Source organism: Nerophis lumbriciformis, linkage group LG07, assembly GCF_033978685.3.
Source record: "Nerophis lumbriciformis linkage group LG07, RoL_Nlum_v2.1, whole genome shotgun sequence".
Lineage (NCBI taxonomy): Eukaryota > Metazoa > Chordata > Actinopteri > Syngnathiformes > Syngnathidae > Nerophis > Nerophis lumbriciformis.
This window is the reverse complement of record NC_084554.2, coordinates 39,130,878-39,158,432: the sequence shown is the minus strand read 5'-3', so window position 1 is coordinate 39,158,432 and position 27,555 is coordinate 39,130,878. Positions and strand designations below refer to the sequence as shown.

Genomic DNA, 27,555 nt, shown 5'->3' with positions numbered 1-27,555 from the left:
GCATTAAAGGAAACTAACAACTATGAACTAGGTTTACAGCATATGAAATACATTTGGCAACAACATGCACTTTGAGAGTGCAGACAGCCCAATTTTCATCAATTAATATATTCTGTAGACATACCCTCATCCTCTATCTTTTCCTGAAAGCTGATCTGTCCAGTTTTGGAGTTGATGTCAGCAGGCCAGGGAAGCTAGGGTCGATATTCTTCTCTTGATCATCTTCGGTGGCATAAGGGACGGTGTGAGCCAAGACATCCAGGGGGTTTAACTCGCTCGTCTGCGGAAACAAACTGCCGCCATTGCTTGCCGTGCTACCGAGGTCCTTTGTCCCTGAATTGCTCACACACTCCGGCAGATTCAATGGGGGTCTGGCGGCAGATTTCTTTGACTTTATCATTGGAAATGCATCTGCTTTGAGTGTCGCAGGATATCCACACATTCTTGCCATCTCTGTCGTAGCATAGCTTTCGTCGGTAAAGTGTGCGGAACAAACGTCCAATTTCTTGCCACTTTCGCATCTTTGGGCCACTGGTGCAACTTGAATCCGCCCTGTTCGTGTTGTTACACCCTCCGACAACACACCGACGAGGCATGATGTCTCCAAGGTACGGAAAACAGTCGAAAAAACGGAAAATAACAGAGCTGATTTGACTCAGTGTTTGTAATGTGTTTGAGAAAATGGCGGATTGCTTCCCGATGTGACATCACGTTGTGACGTTATCGCTCCGAGAGCGAATAATAGAAAGGCGTTTAATTTGCCAAAATTCACCCATTTAGAGTTCGAAAATCGGTTAAAAAAATATATGGTCTTTTTTCTGCAACATCAAGGTATATATTGACGCTTACATAGGTCTGGTGATAATGTTCCCCTTTAAACTTTTGTATATATGAATTAACAAAAAATCCGTACATGTTCACAAACTCTATTATTTGGCTTGTTAGCTTCCTGTTGCAGTCGAGCGATGATGATGACGACGGTGGGCTCTGTGACCGACGGACGGGCCGAATGGGCCGCTCGCCTTTACAAAACCCTTAGAGTTTGTGGAAGATGTGGCGGAACCTTCAGCAGAGCAATGCTGGAGAGAGGAAACCGGTTGATTGCTGCGCAGAAAGTGTGGGCGCAAATCTATTGATAGGTGCCCAAAATTCAAGTCCTCGCATGCAGGAAGATGCTAGAAAATGTCCTATGCGTTTTAACAGTCAGCCATAATGCATTGTTGCATCTCGACGATTTATGAGCACGTTATGAAATGAGCGTTTGCGAGTGAAGTGTGCCTCCATGCCATGTGGTCGCGGAGCAGGGGATGTGGGGCTGAAGAGAGAGAGGTGAGGGTGCGGGCGTGTTCAGGGGTTAAATTACGTGCCTGTTTGCGAATCCGTTCTTCACTCTCCGGGTGGGAGTGTCACTGATGTCATACTAATAAAAAAAATGTTTTAATACTTTCGCGATGGACCGGTAGGGTTCCAAAGTTGGACTGGTCGATCGCGATCGACGGGTTGGGGACCCCTGACTTACAGTATAGACACTTTTTAGGGCACAACAAAAGACTAGATCAGAGGTCTTCAACAGGGCGTCCGCAACCCTGAGGTGTTCAGCAGAGGTACTACTGCAGGGGTCCGTGAATTTTTTTGCAGATTTTTTTTATACATTTTTTTTTTATTTCCCCCTGCAATTTTTCCACAAATGTAAATGTCTTTGAACAGACATGGATATTGAGCCAACACACTGTCTTGTAGTTTAATGTGAATAAATACTTATATTACTATATTTATGTCAGCATTTAAGATAGCTAACAATTAGTGCTCTAGTTGTCAGCGAGCGATTGGCGCGTTAATTAGCGCATAAGTCATCAGCTAGCGATTAGCGTGCTAGTTGCCTGCTAGCAATTTTATTTTTTATTTGCGTGCAAGTGATAGGCATGCTAGTTGCTTGGTGGCGATTAAAGCGCTAATTGCCAGTTAGTTATTAGCGGCGCAATACTTTTTATTTGAATGTCGTTAGTATTGCACAATAACAAGGTTCCGTAAGCACCAGTTTAATGCAAAATACAATCATACTTTCAAACAAGATATATAAATAGGGGGTCCCCGTTCCTTCTCTTTATCAGTTTAAGGGTCCTTGACCTGGAAAACGTTAAAAACCCCTGGACTAGATTCAACTTAATGGCAAAGACTACTTCCTGACTAGGCAACACAGCATTACTGTCAATCTTAGTATCTTAGAATTGCAACTGCAAGCAAAGCCTGCTATATAATACTTGCAAATGAGTCTTAAAAGTTTGATAAATCAATATATAACAACTGGAAAGCACAGTTATTATTATAAGTTCACTGTTAAATATACACTATATTGCCAAAAGTATTTGGCCACCCATCCAAATTATCAGAATCAGGTGTCCTAATCACTTGTGTATAAAATCAAGCACTTAGGCATGGAGACTGTTTCTGCAAACATTTGTGAAATAATGAGCCCCTCTCAGGAGGTCAGTGGTTTCCAGCGTGGAACTGTCATAGGATGCCACCTGTGCAACAAATCCAGTCGTGAAATTTCCTCGCTCCTAAATATTCCAAAGTCAACTGTCAGCTTCATTATAAGAAAATGGAAGGGTTTGGGAACAACAGCAACTCAGCCAGTGGTAGGCCACGTAAACTGACAAAGTCAGTTTACGTAGTGCAAAGAGGTTGCCGACTTTCTGCACAGTCAGTTGCTACAGAGCTCCAAACTTCATGTGACCTTCCAATTAGCCCACGTACAGTACGCAGAGAGCTTCATGGAATCGGTTTCCATGGTCGAGCCGCTGCATCTAAGCCATACATCACCAAGTTCAATGCAAAGTGTCGGATGCAGTGGTGTAAAGCACGTCGCCACTGGACTCTAGAGCAGTGGAGACGCGTTCTTTTGAGTGATGAATCACGCTTTTCCATCTGGCAATCTGATGGACAATTCTGGGTTTGGAGGTTGCCAGGAGAACGCTACATTTTGGACTGCATTGTGCCGAGTGTGAAATTTGATGGAGGAGGAATTATGGTGTGGGGTTATTTTTCAGGAGTTGGGCTTGGCCCCTTAGTTCCAGTTAAAGGAACTTTGAATGCTCCAGGATACCAAAACATTTTGGACAATTCCATGCTCCCAACCTTGTGGGAACAGTTTTGGGCGGGCCCCTTCCTCTTCCAACATGACTGTGCACCAGTCCATAAAGACATGGATGAGAGAGTCTGGTGTAGCAGAGTCCTGACCTGAACCCGATAGAACACCTTTGGGATGAATTAGAACGGAGACTGAGAGCCAGGCCTTCTTGACCAACATCAGTGTGTGACCTCACCAATGCGCTTTTGGAAGAATGGTGGAAAATTCCATTAAACACACTCCGCAACCTTGTGGACAGCATTCCCAGAAGAATTGAAGCTGTAGGACCGACATCATATTGAACCCTATGGGTTAGGAACAGGATGGCACTTCAAGTTAGTATGTGAGTCAAGGCAGGTGGCCAAATACTTTTGGCAATATAGTGTATATTAATTTTAACTTTTTATTAAACAAATTAGCATTAACACAAACAGAAGTACGGCAAATTGGTACCGTAAAGTACAGGTATCGATTCCCAGGTACAGGAAATTGGTACCGTATTGATTCAAATGTGAAGGTACCCATCCCGAAGTGTGACACATACAGATAAATAAATAGTACATATTATCAGGTTGTCAATTTCAATTCATGGCAGCGTGATAAAAATGTTTGAACTACTACTGGCTTACATAAAGAAATATATAAACATCCATCACACAAAGAATCAACATAGTCATAGTTTTGTCTTATTAAATTGTGCCAGATGTAGTGCTGTGCAGCGTCTATGTTTAGCGCACAGCTCCCTCATGCGATGAAATACAACAATGTAAAACACATTAAAGTTATTACATTATCTTCTAGGAATCAAACGCACCTTTCCATGCAGAAAGGATAGATCTCGGCTGCCGATGATGTGCAGGTCCTCTGTGGATTGGTCATTCTGTGGGCGAGTGGTCACACAAATGCAAAAAGCTAGTCAAATATCCTCTTTTTTACAAGATATTTTTTAGGAATGTGCTACAAAAATTGAGAAACTCGCGGAACGGATTTGGCTCATGAATGAGTTGTCTGACATAAATGCACTTACACGCCTCACATGGTTAAAAACAACTGTGACGTGGGTTAAATTGCAACCCTGAGGGCTTGGGGGTCACATGACTCCAACCTGACCTGCAATAGCACACATGTGGCCTTCTAGTGTTGTTGGCATCCGGTAATACTGTAGTCACATGGTACTGAAAAATGATAGCAATTGTCCCAAAGACCAAAGAAACTTAAAATAGAACCTCACTGTGACATTAAACTGAGACATTTGAATAATCCTGCATGGCACATCATTTCGACTTAGACTTACGTTCCTCTTAATGTTCAGTGACACTATTAACTGTGCTGGGCCGGCTCCTGGCATAAACACTATCTGGATGTTTAGGGACCGAACCACTTTCAACTTAGTCAATCTAGATGTGCACTGTTCATAATTAAGGGTTGCTCAGTGACCTAGTGGTTAGAGTGTCCGCTCTGAGATTGGTAGTTTGTGAGTTCAAACCCCGGCCGAGTCATACCAAAGTCTATAAAAGTGGGACCCATTTTCTCCCTGCTTGGCACTCAGCATCAAGGGTTGGAATTGGGGGTTAAATAACCAAAAATAATTCTCACTGCTCTCCTCACCTCCCAGGGGGTGATGGTGATGGGTCAAATGCAGAGGATCTCACCACACCTAGTATGTGTGTACTTTAACTTTTAAACTTTTTAAAATTAAATAAACAAAGTATTAAAGACAAATTGGGTCCACAAACTAAATCAATGGCGACAAAAAAAAGCATTAATGCGGCACTATAACATCCCCAAGGTAAATTCCTGGAGTTACAATTCCAGGTGCTCAGGCATATTATTATCTGCTAACAATAGTAGGCCTATTTCCTGTCTGTGTCCTTGTGGTGTCCTCCGTTTGTTGTTGCGGGGACGTTTTAAAAGCATGAGCAACAGTGACATCTAGTGGCAAAGAGTAACATGACATGGTTTGACGCTCACTCAAGAAGGTAATTTGAAAACGGAAGATAATCTTCATTATTCACACATTGTGGCTATTGAAACAGAGTCGAAAGTACAGCCATTTTATTTATAGAAATACAGCTATACAAAATAACAAATGCAAATGTGAGAACATTTAAGGAATTTAATGTAAAGCGAAAATACTTGAGGCTGTAATTGCTGCCCAACAAAGTATTGAGCAAAGGCTGTAAAAACTTATGTTCATGTGATGGTTTTTTTGTGTTTTTTTTAATACATTTGCAAAAATTTTGAAAAAAATACTTTTCACATTGTCATTATGGGGTATTGTCTGTAGCATTGTGAGGACAAAAATTAATTAATTTTATTATGTAATAAGGCTGTAACATGACGAAACGTGGAATAAGTGAAGCACTGTGAATACTTTCCGGATGCACTGTATGTATATATTTTTTATTTTTTTATTTTTTTTTTTTATTTTTTTTTCATGAACAAAAAGTGAATTCAAGAGGCGTGGGCTATTGCAGGCGCATAAAAAATGGCTCCCAAACGAACGACTCTCACAATTGGGAACCGGTTCTCATCGTTTACTTCAAAGAGCCGTTCAAATCGCTCGATTCATTCGCAAACGTCACATTTCTACTCTTCAATGTTTACATTACAAACTAGGAAAATGAACATTTGTATCATGTGCTGCCATCTGTGTCAGTATAGAAATATTCACATTTCAGCCTAAAAGAATTCCATCCATCCATCCATTTTCTACCGCTTATTCCCTTTGGGGTCGCGGGGGGCGCTGGAGCCTATCTCAGCTACAATCGGGCGGAAGGCGGGGTACACCCTGGACAAGTCGCCACCTCATCACAGGGCCAACACAGATAGACAGACAACATTCACACTCACATCCACACACTAGGGCCAATTTAGTGTTGCCAATCAACTTATCCCCAGGTGCATGTCTTTGGAAGTGGGAGGAAGCCGGAGTACCCGGAGGGAACCCACGCAGTCACGGGGAGAACATGCAAACGCCACACAGAAAGATCCCGAGCCCGGGATTGAACCCAAGACTACTCAGGACCTTCGTATTGTGAGGCAGATGCACTAACCCCTCTGCCACCGTGAAGCCCCTTAAAAGAATTCCACTTCCAACTAAAGAAAACATGTTTCGCATTGGTGTAGTTGCGCCTATTTTAGGGGGGATACAATTCCTGAACACTCCTAAATAATTTGTTGTGATTTTTTTTCTTAAACAACAAAATTGCAGAAAAAATCTATATAAATATGCAGGAATAAAAGTAAATAATAATATAACCAGTCATTATTCACTATGATTATAAATCATTTGAAGACCCTTTGTCAGCGCTTATTATCCAATCCGTTCCATCAGTAAAGCCTGCATTACTACACTGAAAATCCAGTCCATGTCTTAGCCAGGTCAAGCCAGACCACAAAGCATTAAGGCTACGTCAGTGCGTTCACAACACTGCAGGCTAGGATGTCCAATTCAGATTTTTTTTTGTCAAATCTGATGTTTTTATGTAGTCGTTCACGTTTAAAAAAAAATGTCCAGACTCCAATGTGAATGCAAACCGACCATCATGGCGTCATGATGTCGCACGTCCTGCAGTGTTTACAGAAGTAAACCCAAAAGTAAACATGTTTCAATTCTAGTCATCTCAGCATTGGCGCATTTGTGGCAATTTCAAGGATTCTGTGCAATCAAATTCAACATTTTCTCAACCGCAGAGAACATCATGAAAGACGATGTCTCCCGCAGTTTTGGGGACATTTGCCTCGATGTCTGCCCTGAAAAGTGTGTTGGCGATCAGTGGTGGAACATTGATTGACGTGTGTTTTTAAAACATTGTTTTCGTCTGTTTCTGCTAATTTGTCATATATTTATTTTGATTTGTCAACTATTTATTTTGTAACCGTCTATTTTGTTGAATAATGATGACACTTTATGACAAGCATCATCATTATTCGCCATTATGCGACCGGAGCGCGGGAGAAGTCACACTGAAGTCGCATCTGGATGACTCAGGGCATTCAATCGATCGCAACTGGACTATTTGGTTTGTCTTAGAAGATGTTTCGCCCCTGATCTGAGTAGGCTTCTTCAGTTCGTGCTCGTAGACTTACATTGGTCAGATCTAGCTCTTGTAGTGCAAGTCACATTACAAATAGCTGCTAAATAAATCGAATATGTCAGATCTGAGCACGAACTGAAGAAGCATACTCGGATGAGTGGCGAAACGTCTTCTAAGACAAACCAAACAGTCCAGTTGCGATCGATTGAATGCCCTGAGATGACAATGACCTGGATCAGTGAGAACATACATAGAGAGGAGGTCCTGAAGCTGACGGCCTGGTCTTCGGAGAACAACCTCGCTCTCAACACCAGCAAGACCAGAGAGATCATCGTCGACTTCAGGAGGAGCAGCACCGACCCTGCCCCCCTCTACATCAACGGCGAGCGTGTAGAGAGGGTCCACACCTTCAGGTACCTTGGAGTCCACATCTCTAATGACTTCTCCTGGACAGTCAACACCACATCAATCATCAAGAAGGCTCAGCAGCGGCTACACTTCCTTAGAGTCCTCGGGAAGTACAACCTGAAGCCTGACCTGCTGCTGACCTTCTACCGCTCGTCCATCGAGAGCCTGCTGACCTACTGTATTACGGTATGGTACGGCAGCTGCACTGCAGCAGACAGGGAGAGGCTGCAAAGAGTGGTCAAGACGGCTCAGAAGATCATCGGCCGCCCTCTCCCCTCTCTGACGGACATCTACACCTCCCGCTGCCTCAACAGAGCCAGTGCCATCATCAAGGACAGCACCCACCCTGGCTCTGACCTGTTCCACCTGCTGCCCTCTGGGAAGCGCTACAGGTGCATTAAAACCAAAACAAACAGGCTAAAGAACAGCTTCTTCCCCAGGGCCATAACCATCCTGAACGGACTGCCCCATTGTCCCTCATAACTGCCTTCTCTTCGGTGCAATAACCCATTACACCAACCACCCTGTTTTTGTTTTGTTTTTTCATGTATATATTCATTTCACACCATATTCATTGCACTTCTACATTTTTTATATTTCTATATATTTGCACATTGTTTTTCTAGCATGCACACATCGCACTGTATGGAATGGCCTCAATCTCGTTACCTTGCGTAATGACAATAAAGCTGATTCTGATTCTGATTCTGATTCTGATCTGATTGATTAGTAATACAAAACTCATAATAATAATGTCTATAATATTGCTGACAAAAAAATAGTTTCTATACCGTATGAGCTTTGCAGTTTAGATGTGCTACTTAAACTTAATTGATGTAATTTAATGGCCTTAGTGTTATTGTAGAGTCGTGTTTTGGGGTCTCTGAAGACTGGATGCACTGATAGACTCATAGTCAAAAAGATGGAGTTCTATGGGTATCTTCACTTTGATCGTTTTCACCATAGATGGCAGGTTTTTGTGATAGTCCATATCGCCCATCCCTATTGGCCAGGTGTGGCCTGTGGGCCTTGAATTTGACACCTAAGTGCCTTAAGTTACCATTACTGTAATACCAGCAAACTAACAATATTGTGTTTCTACCATTTCAATTTCTTCAGTATTTATGTGTAATTCTAATACAGTAACAACAGGTTGTAAGCAAAAAAAATCTTGCAAGACAACATTTTGGGTGGACATCCAGCCTCTGTTTTCAAGGCAAGAAAGTTTCTTTCCACCAGAACTTCCTCTGTTTTCAGGTCAACTCTGTAATGTTGTGCAAGTTGGTTTACACTGCTATCATCTGTGCAACCTTTCCCTGTTTGCAAGTTGCCTGCTAGCTTTTCCATGCAACAACACTGTCCTCATGTCATCTCATGATTACTGATGATGACTAAAGCTTTCCTACACTTCCTCTTTCAACCATTTAGATGTATTCAGTGTTTGTTGTGTAATTCTAATACAGTGCCAAAAAGATGTGAGCGAATAGATCCCGCACGTGCAAAAATGTTTATAAAATTACTTATAACATCATAAGTCACTGTAAAATGTGCATTTTTGTGGTACATTCTCTCTGTATACAGGCACAAACCTACCACAGTTGTAGTGCAAGTCACATTAAAATAGCTACTAAATAGATCAGAGGTTACTCACCAGTTATTCAGTACTTGAGGAGTTCTTCACTGAATACTTACTCTTAACTCAAGTAAATATTTGGATGACGATGTTTTACTTTTATATGAAACTAAAGTAATGCTACTCTTACTTGAGTACATTTTTGGCTTCTCTACCCACCTCTGACCATTGGTAACAACGTACAGTACAGTACTGCAATAATGGGATATTTTGTCACAAATAAACATTAGCACTTATTCTATACCAGGGGTTGGCAACCAGTGGCTCTCTGCAGCTTTTTAAAAAATGTATGAAAAATGGAAAAAGAAAGGGAAAAAAAATCTATTTTTTGTTTTAATATGGTTTCTGTAGGAGGACAAACATGACACAAGCCTCCCTAATTGTTACAAAGCACACTGTTTATATTAAACATGCTTCACTGATTCGAGTATTTGGCGAGCGCCGATTTGTCCTACTAATTTTGGCGGTCTTTGAACTCACCATAGTTTGTTTACATGTGTAACTTTCTCCGACTTTCTGGGACATGTTTTATGCCACTTCTTTTTCTGTCTCATTCTGTCCACAAAACTTTTAAGGTTGTGCATGAAAGGTGAGTTTTGTTGATGTTATTGACTTGTGTGGAGTGCTAATCAGACATATTTGGTCACTGCATGACTGCAAGCTAATTGATGCTAACATGCTATTTAGGCTAGCTGTATGTACATATTGCATCATTATGCCTCATTTGTAGCTATATTTGAGGTCATTTAGTTTCCTTTAAGTCCTTTTAATTCAATTTATATCTCATGACACACTATCTGTATGTAATATGGCTTTTAATTTTTTGCGGCTCCAGACAGATTTGTTTTTGTATTTTTGGTCCAATATGGCTCTTTCAACATTTTGGGTTGCCGACCCCTGTTCTATACCCTCTAAAGTTTTTTGTCTTCTCAATGTGGCGTGAATACAATGCAGTGTTCGGATGCAGGTTATGTTGTATTTTATTTTTTAACAATATGCCGCTGGCCAAAACGAAACACACTGCAAATGACGTTAAAGGGTTACAGCACGGGTGTCCAGAGTGGGCCCCGAGGGCCATTTGTGGCCCGCAGCCTGAGTTTTTTCGGGGGGAAAAAAACGGTAAAAATGTAAGAAAAAAGAGGAAAAAGATGTACCGTATTGTTCGGACATAGTGCGCACCGGATTATAAGGCGCACTGCCGATAAACGGGTCTGTTCAGGTCTATTTTCATACGAAAGGCGCACCAGATTATAGGGCGCATTAAAGGGGTCATATTATGATTATTTTTTCTACATTTAAAACACTTCCTTGTGGTCTACATAACATTTAATGGTGGTTCTTTGGTCAAATAGTAGCATAGATTATGTTTTACAGATCATCTTCAAAACGCTTTCTGACCGTCCACTTTGACAGCGTCTTCTCTCCATCCTATTTGTTGTACCGGTAGTTTTTAGCGGTTTCATAGCGATTCTACTTACAGATATAAGTTTGAATTGTACGCTACTTTGTATCAGAAATGAATTTCTCCACGAGCTATTGCAAGGAATTTAGGGATTTCACCATCTACGGTCTGTAATATCATCAAAAGGTTCAGAGAATCTGGAGAAATCCCTGCACGTAAGCGGCAATGCCCAATATTAGTGCCCAAGGCATGGGTAACTTACACATCTGTGTTGCCATCCAAGCAAGGTCTTTTTCATGGACGCCCCTGCTTATTCCAGCAAGACAATGCCAAGCCACATTCTGCACATGTTACAACAGCATGGTTTCATAGTAAAAGAGTGCGGGTACTAGACTGGCCTACCTCTAGTCCAGACCTGTTTCCCATTGAAAATATGTGACGCATTATGAAGCCTAAAATACCATCCCGGACTGTTGAACATCAAGCAAGAATGGGAAAATAATTCCACCTGAAAAGCTTCAAAAATTGGTCTCCTCAGTTCCCAAACGTTTACTGAGTGTTGTTAAAAGGAAAGGTCATGTAACACAGTGGTAAAAATGCCCGTGCCAATTTTTTTTGCAACAGTGTTGCTGCCGTTAAATTGTAAGTTAATGATTATTTGCCAAAAAAAAATGTTTTCTCAGTTTGAACATGAAATATCTTGTCTTTGCAGTCTATTCAATTGAATATAAGTTGAAAAGGATTTGCAAATCATTGTATTCTGTTTTTATTTACGAATTACCTAGTGTGTGAATGTGAGTGTGAATGTTGTCTGTCTATCTGTGTTGGCCCTGCGATGAGGTGGCGACTTGTCCAGGGTGTACCCCGCCTTCCGCCCGATTGTAGCTGAGATAGGCTCCAGCGCCCCTCGCGACCCCGAAGGGAATAAGCGGTAGAAAATGGATGGATGGATGGATGGACAACGTGCCAACTTTGCTGGTTTTGGGTTTTGTACATTTTGTCTTTTAGATCGTTTCTACATTTTTACTGTTGTTTTTTCGACAAGTTGTGGGCCAAAAAAACCTGAACTTCTGTCTGCAAGTGGCCCCCTGGCTGCACTTTGGACAGGTCTGAAATAAGTAATAATAGTACACTTTGTCACCAATACCACAAATCTAACACTAAGTTGTGACTTTGAAAATATGTAATGTCTGTTTTTTCATAATTCTTTTAAGACTAAAATCTCAAAATGGCCCTCGATGGAAGACGTCTGGACCCCCCCTGGGTTAAAGTGTCTCACCAGGTAGCTCTTGAGGCGTATGAACTCCACTCGGGTCTCCAGGTACTTGTTGGAGTTGCGTCCGAGCACCTTGATGAACTCCATCAGGTCGGCGCAGAACTTGTAGCCGCCCTTCAGGACGCACAGGACCGTGATGTTGTCGTCTGCAAAGTCGTCCCTGATGTAGCGGGCCAGGCGCTCGGTCCTACGGACAACACGGGGCGTCTTTAGGATCGACCTTTCGCGTCATGGTGTGTGGCGACAGTGACTCCACCTGTCCATGACGACGCCGTGTGGAATGTAAACGCTGTCTATGTCGTCATGATAGTGCTCCGGGTAGGTGAACAGGTCCAGGCTGTATCCTGGCCAGTCATCTTTTATCTGTGGCAAGACCATATATCCATATTTCACGCAACATCATTGAAGCGCTAGTTGCGTGTTACACTTTACCACAATGCCTCTTTTCTTCCCCGCGTGTTCCATTTCTGGCAGGTCAAAGTTCACAAGACCACGCCGGTGCTAAGGTTCAGGGGGAACACAAAAAGGCACACATTCATCAATCACATATTATCAATAGTAAGCTTTCGCCAAAGGGATACTCACACTTTTTGCTTGCTTCTCGTCCAGGAATGTTCACAAAATGAACACTCCAGTCGTCACCGATCACGCTTAAGTCATTTGTTTTTTTTTTTTCTTTTTGAAAGAGCGCAGCTTTGTTGAGTTAATTGCCCTCATGTGATGCCATTGAGGCATGCGCGCCTACTGCGGGGCAAAAAGTATGCGTTCAAGATTGTCTCGAGCTGATAGTTATTATTTTTTAAAGACAATAGTAGACAAATATTTAGCATGTACCAGATATATCGAGATTATAGTGGGGATGGGAGTACCACAACTGCCGAACAGCCATTTTGTAACCCATTTGTGTCATTGCAACAGTCCCTCTTGGGCCTTGTTGTGATTATCGCGGCCTAAAATGCCTGAATTCACAGCAGCTTTTTCAAAAAAATTGCCGCAATAGTTGAAATGTGTTGAGGCTTTTTTTTTTTTTTATCAACTTGTAATTTTATAAATTTGCTATCAATATTTTAAGTGTTCCTTGTAACCTCAAAAAGCACAGGATTTCTACAAAAATCGGGAAACAAATATTGTACCGATGTTTTACTCGTTTTACACCACACAGACTTAGAAATCAAAAAGCCCATATTCATTGTCAAATTTACACAGTGCATAGACCACAACAGCCGGTAGCACTTGTGCACCCCCACACCATGATGCTACGATCATAATTATCTTATAACTCATTTGTGTCATCACAACAGTTCTTTCAGGATTTCGTGGACTTTTGTTGTAATTGTTGCGGCCTAAAATGTCTCGATTCACGGCAGCTTTTTTATAATATTGCGGCAAAAGTTGTGATGTTTTGAGGCTTAATTTTCTTTAATTACTTGTGATTTCATTAATTTCCATCCATCCAATTTGTTATCCATAATTTAGCACAGGATTTTTTTTAACACAAATTGGTAAAAAAAAAAAAAACATTTAAATTGATGTTTTACGCCACACAGACTTAAAAGTTAAAAAGCACAGACTTGGACCTCTTTGTCAAATTTACACAGTGCATGAACCCCAACAGCACTCGTGAACACCCGCTTTTTTGTGATTGTTGCGCCTAGAATGTTATTTGGTTGTACTTTTTAAATGCATTGACAATAGAGCTTCCATCCATCCAAATGACTGAATTCACAGCAGCTTTTTCAGAAAATTGGGGAAAAAGTTGCCATCTTTTGAAGCGTTTTTCTTTTTTAATCAGCTCGTGATTTTATTAATTTGCTATCAATGTTTTAAGTGTTCCTTGTTACCTCAAAAAGCACATGGTTTCAGCAAAAATGGGAAAACATATGAAAACTGATGTTTTACTAATTTTACACTGCAAAGACTTGAAAGTCAAAAAGCACATACCGTATTTTTCGGACTATAAGTCGTAGTTTTTTTCATAGTTTGGCCAGGCTCCAGTGCGACTTATATATGTTTTTTTCCTTTTTTATTATGCATTTTCGGCAGGTGCGACTTATACTCCGAAAAATACGGTACTTAGACCTCATTGTCAAATTTCAGAACTGTTTTAATTAATCATAAATAATAATAGTACCGTATTTTTCGGTCTATAAGTCGCAATTTTTTTCATAGTTTGGCCCGGGGTGCGACTTGTACTCAGGAGCGACTTATGTGTGAAATTATTAACACATTACCGTAAAATATCAAATAATATTATTTAGCTCATTCACGTAAGAGACTAGACGTATAAGATTTCATGGGATTTAGCGATTAGGAGTGACAGATTGTTTGGTAAACGTATAGCATGTTCTATATGTTATAGTTATTTGAATGACTCTTACCATAATATGTTACGTTAACATACCAGGCACGTTCTCAGCTGGTTATTTATGCATCATATAACGTACACTTATTCAGCCTGTTGTTCACTATTCTTTATTTATTTTAAATTGCCTTTCAAATGTTTATTCTTGGTGTTGGGTTTTATCAAATACATTTCCCCAAAGAATGCGACTTATATATGTTTTTTTCCTTCTTTATTATGCATTTTCGGCCGGTGCGACTTATATTCCGAAAAATACGGTAACTAGAAAATGCAATTTCGGGAGAACTTCAACGTGACTGCTGGAAAGCCGACGGTGAACTGAAATGCTAACAGTTAGCACGCTAACCAGATAGTGTCAAGTAACAAAATGTATGAGTTTGTGTGAAAGGTGTTTATCTGCAAAATAAGCTAAAATAAAAAAAATTAAAAAAAGCTATCAGGCTAACGTTAGCATGTCAACAGTTAACACGCGTCAAGTACCAAAATATGACTATGAGGGGTAAAAGCACATGCTCAGAGCTAACTGTCAAATGTCTGTACTGTTTTAAAAACCAATACAACTAAATTGTATGTAAATACTAAAAACACGAAGGGAAACTGAAATGCTAACAGTTAGCATGCTCGCCAGATAGCGTCAACTAACAAAATGTGTGTAAGGTGTGTACCTGCTAAATGAGCTAAAAAAAAGCCAGCACGCTAACATGCTAATGTTATCATGTCAACAGTTATCATGCTTCAAGTACCAAAATATAACTCTGTGGGGTAGAAACACATACTTAAAGCTCACTGGCAAATATATATACTGTTTTAATTCAATATAACTATGTGTATGCTGAAAAGCTGAAGGCTAATTGAAATGCTAACATATAGCACACTACCCAGATAGCATCAAGTAGCAAAATGTATGAAAGGAGTGTATTTGCTAAATGAGTTAAAAGAAAAACATGTTAATGTTAGCATGTCAACAGCTAGAATGTGTCAAATACCAAAAGATTACTCTGCAAAATTAGCTAAATGAGCTCGCATTTCTGTGAGGGTGAGAGATTATTATCACACATCAACATCTCTGTTCTTAATTGACTTACCCAGGATAAACTAAGCTTAAATAAATAGATAAATACAGGTAAATGTTGATATACTTCATTACCCAGAAGGCTTAGCGCCGTAGACAGGAACGGGAAGTAGGTCTGAGCTAAAATTGTGCCGTTTGAGCAATAAAGAGTTGAAATATTGTCACACTTTAGCGTTTATGCTTTGTCTACACAAGAAACAAACACAAGTTGAATTTGCTTGAATCGGCTCGATCGCAACATAAATCTACACTTCTATACAAGCTGTACACTGACTACTCTGAAGTGTATCCATTTTTCTTCATAAGAAATACTGTAGTAAAATATACGATACTGTGCAGGACCAGGTGGCAGTCTATGATTCTATTTGGCGATGTAGATGGTCTTGAACTTCTCGAAGAGGCCAATGTCGCTCTCCAGCTGCTTCATCTCCGCCTCCAGTTGCAGCTTGCGGGCCTTCCTCGCCATGGTGTCGATGAGGACCGGGAGGCGCTGGTACTCCTGATGCAGCTCGGCCCAGTTGCTCTTCAGGCGCTGCAGGGAAAAGACCTCTTGAGGTTCTCGCTGCACGGAGGTCTAAGCGCATGTCCTCCTCAAATACCTGCAGGTTGATCTGCCGCTCCTCATCAGACAGCTGCGTCATGGACCCCTGATCCATCTGCTCCGACAGATACTTGTTGTACTCGTCCACGGCGCACTGCTCCTCCTCACTGCGATGCTGCAAGTACCCGGGCACCTCGCCATAATCCTGCACGCCAAGAACAGGTTGTAGGCCTTTTCTTACATGTCAAGTGTCTCCTTGCAGTACCTTTTTCTTGCTGTACTTGGGCACGAGTCCGGAATTTTCAAGGAGCTCCCTGTGACCTCGGCTGCTGTCAACACAAGCAGGCTGCGGTTTCACGGGCGCCGCTACAGTTGTCGTCATGAAGTTCTTCTTAGTGTGGACGCCCATAGGCGGGCGTTCTGTCCTCAAGGGGACGGGGGGTTTTTTTGTGACGAACTTGCGAGAACACTCTTTTTCTAAAAATGAGAGTTACAGTCGTGGTCAAAAGTTTACATACACTTGCAAAGAACGTAATGTCGTGGCTCTCTTGAGTTTCCAATAATTTCTACAACTCTTATATTTTTGTGATAGAGTCATTGGAGCACATACTTGTTGGTCACAAAAAACATTCACGATGTTTGAGTTGAGTTGAGTTTGAGTTTATTTCGAACATGCAAATATACAACATGATACATCACAATTTCCAGTTTTTCTATTCAACGTGTTTGAAAAGGAGTAGGAAAAAGCAGAGCTTATTTAATCCTACCCCTTTTCTTTTACATAAGAGCTAAAACTTTTGTTCACTTCCTAGTCTCAATTTATTCACAATATACTGCGTAAGTAATCACAATAAAAATAATTCAATAAATAATAATTGGTGAAGTAAGTTATATTTCATATGATGAGGTGAGTAAGATTATTTTGAGAATGAATGAATGGATGAAATAAATTCAGAATGTTTATCATGGTTCTTCTTCTTTGTACTTTGTAAACACTTTAAGTTTGAAGCGTTTCTTGAAGTGGATCATATTAGTACATTGTTTGATTGCTTTGCTTATTAATCCATTCCATAATTTAATTCCACATACTGATATACTGAAGGTTTTAAGTGTTGTACGTGCATACAGATGTTTTAAATTACATTTTTCTCTAAGATTATATGTCTCCTCTTTTTTTGAGAAGAATTGTTGTATATTCATGGGTAGCAGGTTATAGTTTGCTTTGTGTATAATTTTAGCTGTTTGCAAATTCACTATGTCGTGGAATTTCAGTCAATAAATAAAGGGTTTGTATGTTCTCTATATCCAACATTATGTATTATTCTAACTGATCTTTTTTGTAACACCGTTAATGAATGAAGTGTACTTTTGTAGTTATTTCCCCATATTTCTACACAATAACTCAGATATGATAAAACACCAGTGAGCAGTAGAGAATATGAAGTGATTTTTTTTGTCTAGAAGCTGTTTTGCTTTATTCATTCTTGACGTGTTTCTTGCTACTTTATGTAGTATATTTTTTACATGAGATTTCCAGTTCAATTTATCATCGATCATTATACCTAGAAATATGGTTTCATTTACTCTTTCAATTTCTATTCCGTCTATTTGTATTTGTGTTTGACTTCCTAAAGTCAAAGTTTGGTTCTTTTATGAATTTATTATGGGTCTACTGAAAGTGTGACCAAATCTGCTGGGTCAAAAGTATACATACAGCAATGTTAATATTTGGTGACATGTCCCTTGGCAAGTTTTACTGCAATAAGGCGCTTTTGGTAGCCATCCACAAGCTTCTGCTTGAATTTTTGACCACTCCTCTTAAAAAATTTGTTGGTTTTCTGACTTGTTTCTTCAGCATTGTCCACACGTTTAAGTCAGGACTTTGGGAAGGCCATTGTAAAACCTTAATTCTAGCCTGATTTAGCCATTCATTTACCACTTTTGACGTGTGTTTGGGGTCATTGACCTGTTGGAATACCCAACTGCGCCCAAGACCCAACCTCCGGGCTGATGATTTTAGGTTGTCCTGAAGAATTTGGAATTAATCCTCCTTTTTCAATGTCCCATTTACTCTCTGTAAAGCACCAGTTCCATTGGCAGCAAAACAGGCCCAGAGCATAATACTACCACCACAATGCTTGACGGTAGGCTTGGTGTTCCTGGGATTAAAGACCTCACATTTTCTCCTCCAAACATCCATCCATCCATCCATTTTCTACCGCATATTCCCTTTGGGGTCGCGGGGGGCGCTGGAGCCTATCTCAGCTACAATCGGGCGGAAGGCGGGGTACACCCTGGACAAGTCGCCACCTCATCGCAGGGCCAACACAGATAGACAGACAACATTCACACTCACATCCACACACATATTGCTGGGTATTGTGGCCAAACAGCTCAATTTTTGTTTCATCTGACCACAGAACCTTCCTCCAAAAGGTGTTATTTTTGTCCATGTGATGTCAGATGAAACAAAAATTGATTTAACACGGTTAGAAAAACTCACTTTCAGGCAGTTGTACTTCTTTGGAATGCTTCTTGAGGTATTTATCCGGAGACGGGACATCAACTTTTGCCGGTCCCATCGTTTTCATTGTACTCTTGCTCAACCTCTCCTCAAGGATAAGTCTGGGCCTATACTTAGACGTGTACCTAAAGAGAATCATTTCTATCATGAAAACAAATGACTGAGATGAGTTAGCTAGCAATATTTTACTTACATTTTTTCTTTTTCACTGTGAACCTGCTCCGCTAAAAAATTATAGATGCTCTCTTCGGGGTAGGCAGTGTCTTCCATGTTGACAATGTCTCTTTGTATGGTTTAAAAGTTGTTGAATATCTACTATTAGCCAACCTAACGTTAGCTAGAATGTTCTCCAGGCATTTTTGCTTTGACTTGTTGCTAGGTAACCTCCATTGACCTAGTGTTGCTTTCATGTACGGTCGTTATTTTGTACAACGTTAAATATATTGTTGTTGTTTTTAGATATCTACACGTATCGAGATTTTAAGTCCTTCGGTTATAATGGTAATTTTATCATTTATAAGTATTTTATTAGGAAGTGAGTTGTAATGTGGTTGTTAACGACGACGTGTACTTTTTTACGATGACGGTGAATGCAGCGTGACGTAGCATTGTGTCCCAAATGCCATATACTTCAAAGTTCTCAATGAAGTTAGAACATGGAGTTAAATAAAAAAAAAGCTTCATTTCAATATTTTTATGTATATATTAGATACAAATCTGTATTTTTATAATGTTTACTATTTGTCTATTGGTTTTTAATACCGAAGGTCTTAATTTTGTCTCTGTGGGCGCGCCGTAGTTGTTTTGACATTACCAATATGGCACCCTCTACTATGCCACAAAACCAATGTTTTATTTACTACTAAAGCATAATTGGTCGCTCGTGTGGACAAAAAAAAAAGTTCAGGTAAGTATACGTTCATTAAAGTACACATTAGACTACACTACATGGACGTTATGTGCGAAGTGAGTTAACTAGTAGCCGCTGGGCATTAAATCACTTACTTACGTAAGAGAGTCAATATTATTATAATTGGACTAATAATTAGAATTGATTAAGCGGACCCCGACTTAAACAAGTTGAAAAATGTATTCGGATGTTACCATTTAGTGGTCAATTGTACGGAATATGTACTGAACTGTGCAATCTACTAATAAAAGTTTCAATCAATCGATCATAGACTTTATAAATGGGATTTATGGCTCTTTGAAAGGAGCCGGATGTTGAGGAGCCGTTCTTTTTAAAGAGTCGTTCACAAAAGTGTCTCGTTATTATAGTACGTTTTTAAACTGTTTGATTAAGGAAACAATCACAGGTAGCAGTTGTAAGATAAGATGTGGATCAGCATGATTTAAGTTTACCCCAGCATCACTGGACTTCACTTATATATTTGATGTGTTTTCATTGTAAACATTCCAAAAAGTGATGCCATATCCCCATGCCACACTATTTTTGAATGTTTCCTCACCTAAAAGCTTTATAACCATACCATACTATACCAACTTTATTTATAAAGCGCTTTAAAACAACCACAGTTGAAGAACAAAGGGCTGTACACCACAAAGAAATACAGGCAAAGGACAGACTAAAAAAATAACATTTAAAACAGAAGTAAAATGCACATTTAAAAAGCAAATACAAATTACCCTAAAATCAACAGATTTTAGGGTAATTTGGGGGTAACAATTAACAGAGCATTAAGCAGGGGTGTCCACAATTTTTCTACTTTTTCTAGGTGCATACCGAAAAGTCAAAACATGCAGGACCATTTTGATATGTTTTTACTCTGTAAAAAAAAAAAAATGCTGAAAACAGAAATGTTTTTTATTCAAAGTAATGTAATAACATTGTGTCAGCTTTGTATTATATGTGACAACATCACGGATAGTAATCCGATACGATATCCGCACCATTTGATACGTACTTCTATTATTTTGTAGTTTGGTATGTTAGATAGAAAAGGCTTGATCAAGTGATTGATTGATTGATTGATAGAAACTTTTATTAGTAGTTTGCACAGTACAGTACATATTCCGTACAATTGACCACTAAATGGTAGCACCCGAATAAGTTTTTCAACTTGTTTAAGTCGGGGTCCACGTTAATCAATTCATGGTAAAAAAACAAAAAAACAAGTGAAATAAGTCAACAGAGAAAAATGGTAGGTACACTTACCAATTTATTATTAACCGTCTGGAATAGACTTATGCGGTCTTTCAGTTGACGTGGAGTGGTAATTGTTTTTTTAATTTTATTTTTTCAATTTTTTATTATTTATTGTGACTGCACCTATAGTGATCACAATAATTTATTAAGCTCATGACATAGTACCATATTTTTCGGAGTATAAGTCGCACCGGAGTATAAGTCGCACCTGCCGAAAATGCATAATAAAGAAGGAAAAAAACATAAATAAGTCGCACTGAAGCCCGGCCAAACTATGAAAAAAACTGCGACTTATCGTCCGAAAAATACGGTAAGTGGAGTGATTCGCACACGTTTGTTACTGGATGCAAGTTTAATACTCTACTGCCTTGGAGACTTTGAACCTCTATTTAATACCTGTTTATATTGACAGATGTTGTGTTTTAGACTGCAATATTGTTTATTGTAGGACTATTTTCATGTATGTCTAGCTTGTGTTTTATTGTGTGCTTAGCTGTTGTCAATTCCATCCATCCATCCATCTTCTTCCACTTATCCGAGGTCGGGTCGCGGGGGCAGCAGCCTAAGCGGGGAAGCCCAGACTTCCCTCTCCCCAGCCACTTCGTCCAGCTGCTCCCGGGGGATCCCGAGGCGTTCCCAGGCCAGCCGGGAGACATAGTCTTCCCAACGTGTCCTGGGTCTTCCCCGTGGCCTCCTACCGGTCGGACGTGCCCGAAACACCTCCCGAGGGAGGCGTTCGGGTGGCATCCTGACCACATGCCCGAACCACCTCATCTGGCTCCTCTCGATGTGGAGGAGCAGCGGCTTTACTTTGAGCTCCCCTCGGATGACAGAGCTTCTCACCCTATCTCTAAGGGAGAGCCCCGCCACCCGGCGGAGGAAACTCATTTTCGGCCGCTTGTACCCGTGATCTTGTCATGAACCAAAGCTCATGACCATAGGTGAGGATGGGAACGTAGATCGACCGGTAAATCGAGAGCTTTGCCTTCCGGCTCAGCTCCTTCTTCACCACAACGGATCGATACAGCGTCCGCATTACTGAAGATGCCGCACCGATCCGCCTGTCGATCTCACGATCCACTCTTCCCTCACTCGTGAACAACTGTTGTCAATTAAGGACACTAATACCCATCCATCCATTTTCTACCGCTGGTCACTTTCGGGGTCGCGGTGGGTGCTGGAACCTATCTCAGCTGCATTCGGGCGTAAGGCGGCGTACACCTTGGACAAGTCGCCACCTCATCACAGGGCCAACACAGGGCCTCACATTCACACACTATAGGGCCAATTTAGTGTTGCCAATCAACCTATCCCCAGGTGCTACGATTACGCTAATATAATACTTGTTATTTTGCTTGTATCAGATGGATATCAGATATCAACATCATATCGGGACACCATCTAGTCTCAACATTTAAGCTTTTTCCCATTACATTGTCATTTTGCTCTTTTTTCTTGCATTGTTACTTCCATCCATCCATTTTCTACCGCTTGTTACTTGTTTTTTTTAACATTTTAATTCAACAATATACTGCAGGCCAACAAAACTCGAGCTGCGGGCCGCAAATCGCCCCCAGGTCACATTTTGGACACCTGATTTAAAGAACGCTGATAGCACCACATCAACTAGAGTAAAAAATGTCTACGCTGCATCTGCATTAAAAAATGGCTCCCAAATAGAGATGTCCGATCATTTCGGACTGCCGATATTATCGGCCGATAAATGCTTTAAAAATGCAATATCGGAAATTATCGGTATTGGTTTCAAAAAAAGTATTTATTTTTTTATTATTATTATTATTTTTATTTTATTTTTTTATTTTTGTCCTGTCCAGCTTCTCAGGCAAATCATATAGTTGATGTAGATGCCCATATCGGCTGTTTAGATTGAGCCCAGTTTATAATTTCCTGTCATACAGTATGCCAGGCAGTCTTGCACTAAAGGAGGACTATGTTAGTGTTTACTTTATTACTCTAGTATACTCTGGACTGAAGCTGTGTGCCTTCATTGTTTTTGCAGCTGTTCTTTTGAGGCATGTTTAAAAAGAATAAAAAATGATGCACTTTGTGAAAGTCAAAGTATAGTATTTCCCATAGTTGTAGTGGGTATCAGAATTATCTAAGGGAGAGCATGTCCCAAATTCCAAGCTGCTGTTTTGAGGCATGTTAAAAAAAAAAAAAAATGCACTTTGTGACTTCAATAATAAAAATATGGCAATGCCACGTTGGCATTTTTTTTCCATAATTTGAGTTGATTTATTTTGGAAAACCTTGTTACATTGTTTAATGCATCCAACGGGGCATCACAACAAAATTAGGCATAATAATGTGTTAATTCCACGACTGTATATATATATCAGTTAGTATCGGAATCAGTAATTAAGAGTTGGACAATATCGGAATATCGGATATCGGCAAAAAAGCCACTATCGGACATATCTACTCCCAAACGAACAGCTCACATTTGCGAATCAGTTTTCACCGTTCGTTACATCTGTGATAGTGATTTGATTGATAGTTGTTTGGTCAGAACAGGTCATATTTATTCAAGGTAACTTTTTTTTTTGTCTTTTCAGGACAACATGGGTTTGCGAAGTGCGAGCCACCTTGCACTAAGAGCAGTCCGATGCAGCCTGGGTCTGGCTCCCAAACCAAAGTCATGTCTTTCCACTGCTGCTGGATATCTGGGAGAGAAGAACATCCTACTTATGGGCCCACCTGGAGCAGGGAAGACCACAGTGGGGAGGATTGTAGCCTGCAGACTTGGACTTCCTGCTGTTGATGTGGATGATGATGTCTTAGAGACAACATGGAAGATGCCCGTCGCGTCCAAACTGGTTGCAGTCGGCGGAGAGCGATTCCTGCAGGAAGAGGGTCAGGCGTTGTGTAACTTCTCAGCTTCTGGATGTGTGGTTTCCCTCACAGGCTCCAACCCTCTTCACCCTGAGGCCATGCAGCACGTGAAAGGAAGCGGCGTGGTCATCTACCTGGATGTGGACAGCGAGGAGATCCTGCACAGACTGCACATACTGAAGGTGGACAGGATAGTGGGCCAGGAGGCGGGGCTGTCCATTAGGGACATTCTGCGTTACAGGAAGCAGTTCTATGAGAAATGGCTGGACGTGCGGGTGCTGTGTGGCCGGGGGGACACGGCGGAGGAAGTAGCGGAGAAGGTGCTGCAGGCTGTGGAGAGATACCACAACCATGCCGCAGAGACCTACGTGTCCACCAGGAGTGACGGCGAGAGGCCGTCCAGTGAGACAACACACTTCAGTGACGTGGTGGTGGAGGGTCTGGCCTCAGATGGCGGTCTCTATGTACCCAAGAATGGCTTTCCGAAAATGGGTGCTCGTGAGTGGTTGAGACTGGTTGACATGACCTATCAAGAGCAAGCACTGGTGCTACTTGAGAAGTGCATCCACCCGTTGGATGTCTCGGCTTTGGATCTGAGAGAAATTATCTACAAGGCGTACGCGTCCAACTTTTCCAGTGAGGACGTTGCACCTGTGAAGCACCTGATCCACAATACGTACATCCAAGAGCTATTCCACGGCCCCACCGCTTCATTCAAAGACCTCGCCTTGCAGCTCATGCCCCAACTCTTCGCCCACTGCCTCCCGCCCATGTGCAACTATCTCATCCTGGTCGCCACGTCCGGCGACACAGGTAGCGCCGTGCTCAGCGGCTTTGGCGGCCTGCGCGGCGCAGACAGACGCCGGACGGGAGTGCTGGTCTTCTTCCCCGAGGAGGGCGTGAGCGAGATCCAGAAGCTGCAGATGACGAGCTCCAACCAGAGCAACGCCAAGGCGGTCAGCGTGCGCTCTGACTTTGATTTCTGCCAGAAAAGCATCAAGAGGATGTTCGGCGAGTCCGGCCTGACCGGGCACCTCGCTGTGGAGTACGGTACAGTTCTCAGCACCGCCAACTCCATCAACTGGGCACGTTTATTACCACAGGTAAGCCAAATTACTCCTTGTGTAGCTCTATGGTCCAAAGCGGGCATTAAAATTGTTCTTTATGTGATATGATTGTTAGTTTGCTAGTTAGGGGTCTGAAATGTCTCTAAGGAGTTTTTTTCAACGTTTTTTTTTTTTATAAGATTGCATTGTGTTTTTGATGGCAACATTGTTAGAATAGGATACAAACAAAGTATACACACTTTCTCTTAAGAACGCCCCCATTAATTCCCATAATAACTAGGGATGTCCGATAATGGCTTTTTGCCGATATCCGATATTCCGATAATGTCCAACTCTTTAATTACCGATACCAACCGATACTGATATATACAGTCGTGGAATTAACACATTATTATTAGAGATGCAGGCCGATATTATCGGCCGATAAATGCCTTAAAATGCAATATCGGAAATTATCGGTATCGGTTTTTTTTTATCGGTATCGGTTTTTTTATTTTTTATTAAATCAACATAAAAAACACAAGATACACTTACCGTACAATTAGTGCACCAACCCAAAAAACCTCCCTCCCTCATTCACTCTCATTCACACAAAAGGGTTGTTTCTTTCTGTTATTAATATTCTGGTTCCTACATTATATATCAATATATATCAATACAGTCTGCAAGGGATACAGTCCGTAAGCACACATGATTGTGCGTGCTGCTGGTCCACTAATAGTACTAACCTTTAACAGTTAATTTTACTCATTTTCATTAAATACTTGTTTCTATGTAACTGTTTTTATATTGTTTTACTTTCTTTTTTATTCAACAAAATGTTTTTAATTTATTTATCTTATTTTATTTTATTTTTTCAAAAGTACCTTATCTTCACCATACCCGGTTGTCCAAATTAGGCATAATAATGTGTTGATTCCACCACTGCATATATCGGTTGACATCGGTATCGGTTGATATCGGTATTCGTTAATTAAAGAGTTGGACAATATCGGAATATCGGATATCGGCAAAAAGCCATTATCGGACATCCCTAATTATTATGCCTAATTTGGACAACCAGGTATGATGAAGATAAGGTCCTTTTTTTAAATATTAATAAAATAAAATAAGATAAATAAATTAAAAACTTTTTTTTTAATAAAAAAGAAAGTAAAACAATATAAGATAGTTACATAGAAACAAGTAATTAATGAAAATGAGTAAAATTAACTGTTAAAGGTTAGTACTATTAGTGGACCAGAAGCACGCACAATCATGTGTGCTCACGGACTGTATCCCTTTCAGACTGTATTGATATATATTGATATATAATGTAGGAACCAGAAATATTAATAACAGAAAGAAACAACCCTTTTGTGTGAATGAGTGTAAATGGGGCAGGGATGTTTTTGGGTTGGTGCACTAATTGTAAGTGTATCTTGTGTTTTTTATGATGATTTAATAAAAAAAATAAAAATAAAAAAAACCCGATACAGATGATTAAAAAAAACGATACCGATCATTTCCGATATTACATTTTAAAGCATTTATCGGCCGATAATAATTTATATTTTAAGGGACTGGACAGGTTGATTGGCAACACTAAATTGGCCCTAGTGTGTGAATGTGAGTGTGAATGTTGTCTGTCTATCTGTGTTGGCCCTGCGATGAGGTGGCGACTTGTCCACGGTGTACTCCGCCTTCCGCCCGAATGCAGCTGAGATAGGCTCCGGCACCCCCCGCGACCCCGAAGGGGATAAGCGGTAGGAAATTAATGGATGGATTTATCCTGGTATATGACTATGTTTTTCCATGAAAACTCAAAGAATCTCATTCTTGTTGATTGAAATAAAAGAACATATGTATTTGGTGTTATTGTGTCCCTAAACCACCAGATAGCGCCAGAAAACTATGAGCTTTGATGTGCGTAAAAATGAGTTAAACTGCCATTAAACCGCTGAAGTGCAATGAAAAAGATTTTGAGGAGTTATATATAACATGGCAGATATTTATAAAAGACTTATGTGGACTCAATAAACTCTCTCAAAATAGAATAGCACATGTTATTGTCATCAAACCTGAGAGCTTTACGAAATCAATGTTGTTGTGAGTTATTGACCTATTCAAGGCTGTAATTGCACAATCTCACATATTCCACTCTGAAAGTTATTTTTAGAAGTAATGACAAATGTGCCATTATGAAAAAACAACTGTTGTTTTTATAACAATGAGACCATAAACATTTTTTTTTTAAAGTAATAAAAACTTATATGAACAGATAGATCTGAAGTTGTTAAAATGTTTGATCAATTGCTGATTGCTTTGGAAGGAGGAGATCCTCAGTGTGTGTATAGTCAATCTGAAGCTTGCACACAGGTTAAAAAGGCGAATTAATCGTTGTATTTTGTTGACTAAGTTATCTAACATTTGTTCAGTTAACCACTTATAGTGGCCGCTCGGTATCTTAATTAGCAAAAAACCTTGGCATTAACTGCTTTGGCTGTAAGAAACCCCTTGACGTTTTTAATCAATCCCTCAAGCAAGCATGTATCCAGCGGTTTTATCTGCCTCTATTTTACAGTACGGTATATGAAAACAAATGTAGCTGTAGGGGTCTGAAAAAAAAAAATCGATTTTTATTTGTAACGATTCACAATGAATTAAAAAAAATGGTAACACTTTAGTATGGGGAACATATTCTAAGTAACAGAGACTTAATTTAGAGTTACTTGGACACAAGGGGGCCCTGCGATGAGGTGGCGACTTGTCCAGGGTGCACCCCGCCTTCCGCCCGATTGTAGCTGAGATAGGCTCCAGTGTCCCCCGCGACCCCAAAGGGAATAAGTGGTAGAAAATGGATGGATGGATGGACACAAGGGGAACATATAAGGGTTAGGGTTACAAATAAGCAATAATTCTGAGGTTATTGAGGGAAGACTCTTAGTTAATGGCTTACTGGTTGTATAATAAAGCCATGCAGAATAAGGCATTAATAAGTACTTAATAATGACTAATTAAGAGCCAATATGCAACTAATTTGCATGTTAATAAGAAACGAATTTATGGTGAATATGTTCCCCATACTAAAGTGTTACCAA

The 27,555-nt window shown here is 40.4% G+C and overlaps 3 protein-coding genes across 5 annotated transcripts in view; 1 reads left to right on the top strand and 2 right to left on the bottom strand.

The window, feature by feature from the left end:
* Positions 1–13,291, bottom strand: part of LOC133609518 (phosphoribosyltransferase domain-containing protein 1-like) — a 29,955-nt gene extending 16,664 nt beyond the window's left edge. The window contains exons 1-5 of the mRNA XM_061965139.1: positions 12,475–13,291; positions 12,322–12,390; positions 12,146–12,252; positions 11,893–12,076; positions 3,945–4,010 (exon numbers count right to left, since the gene is read on the bottom strand). Coding sequence (XP_061821123.1) covers positions 3,945–4,010; positions 11,893–12,076; positions 12,146–12,252; positions 12,322–12,354 — 390 coding nt within the window. The 5' untranslated portion in view covers positions 12,355–12,390; positions 12,475–13,291. The remainder of the gene's footprint in view (positions 1–3,944; positions 4,011–11,892; positions 12,077–12,145; positions 12,253–12,321; positions 12,391–12,474) is intronic.
* The window catches only part of LOC133609521 (threonine synthase-like 1), a 242,160-nt gene that overhangs the window by 202,829 nt on the left and 11,776 nt on the right, over positions 1–27,555 (top strand). For 2 of the 3 annotated variants that reach the window (XM_061965147.2, XM_061965146.2), the window contains one exon: positions 23,132–24,511. In XM_061965147.2, the coding sequence (XP_061821131.1) occupies positions 23,132–24,511 (1,380 nt within the window). Of the gene's footprint in view, positions 1–19,181; positions 19,296–23,131; positions 24,512–27,555 lie in introns of those variants that run through there. The other variant, XM_072913516.1, reaches the window with a different exon arrangement.
* Positions 15,480–18,941, bottom strand: enkur (enkurin, TRPC channel interacting protein). The gene is made up of 5 exons (XM_061965149.2): positions 18,582–18,941; positions 18,368–18,513; positions 16,130–16,341; positions 15,923–16,069; positions 15,480–15,855 (listed from the first exon to the last, which is right to left on the bottom strand). The coding sequence occupies exons 1-5, from the start codon at positions 18,656–18,658 to the stop codon at positions 15,685–15,687; spliced, it is 753 nt and encodes a 250-aa protein (XP_061821133.1). The 5' UTR covers positions 18,659–18,941; the 3' UTR covers positions 15,480–15,684.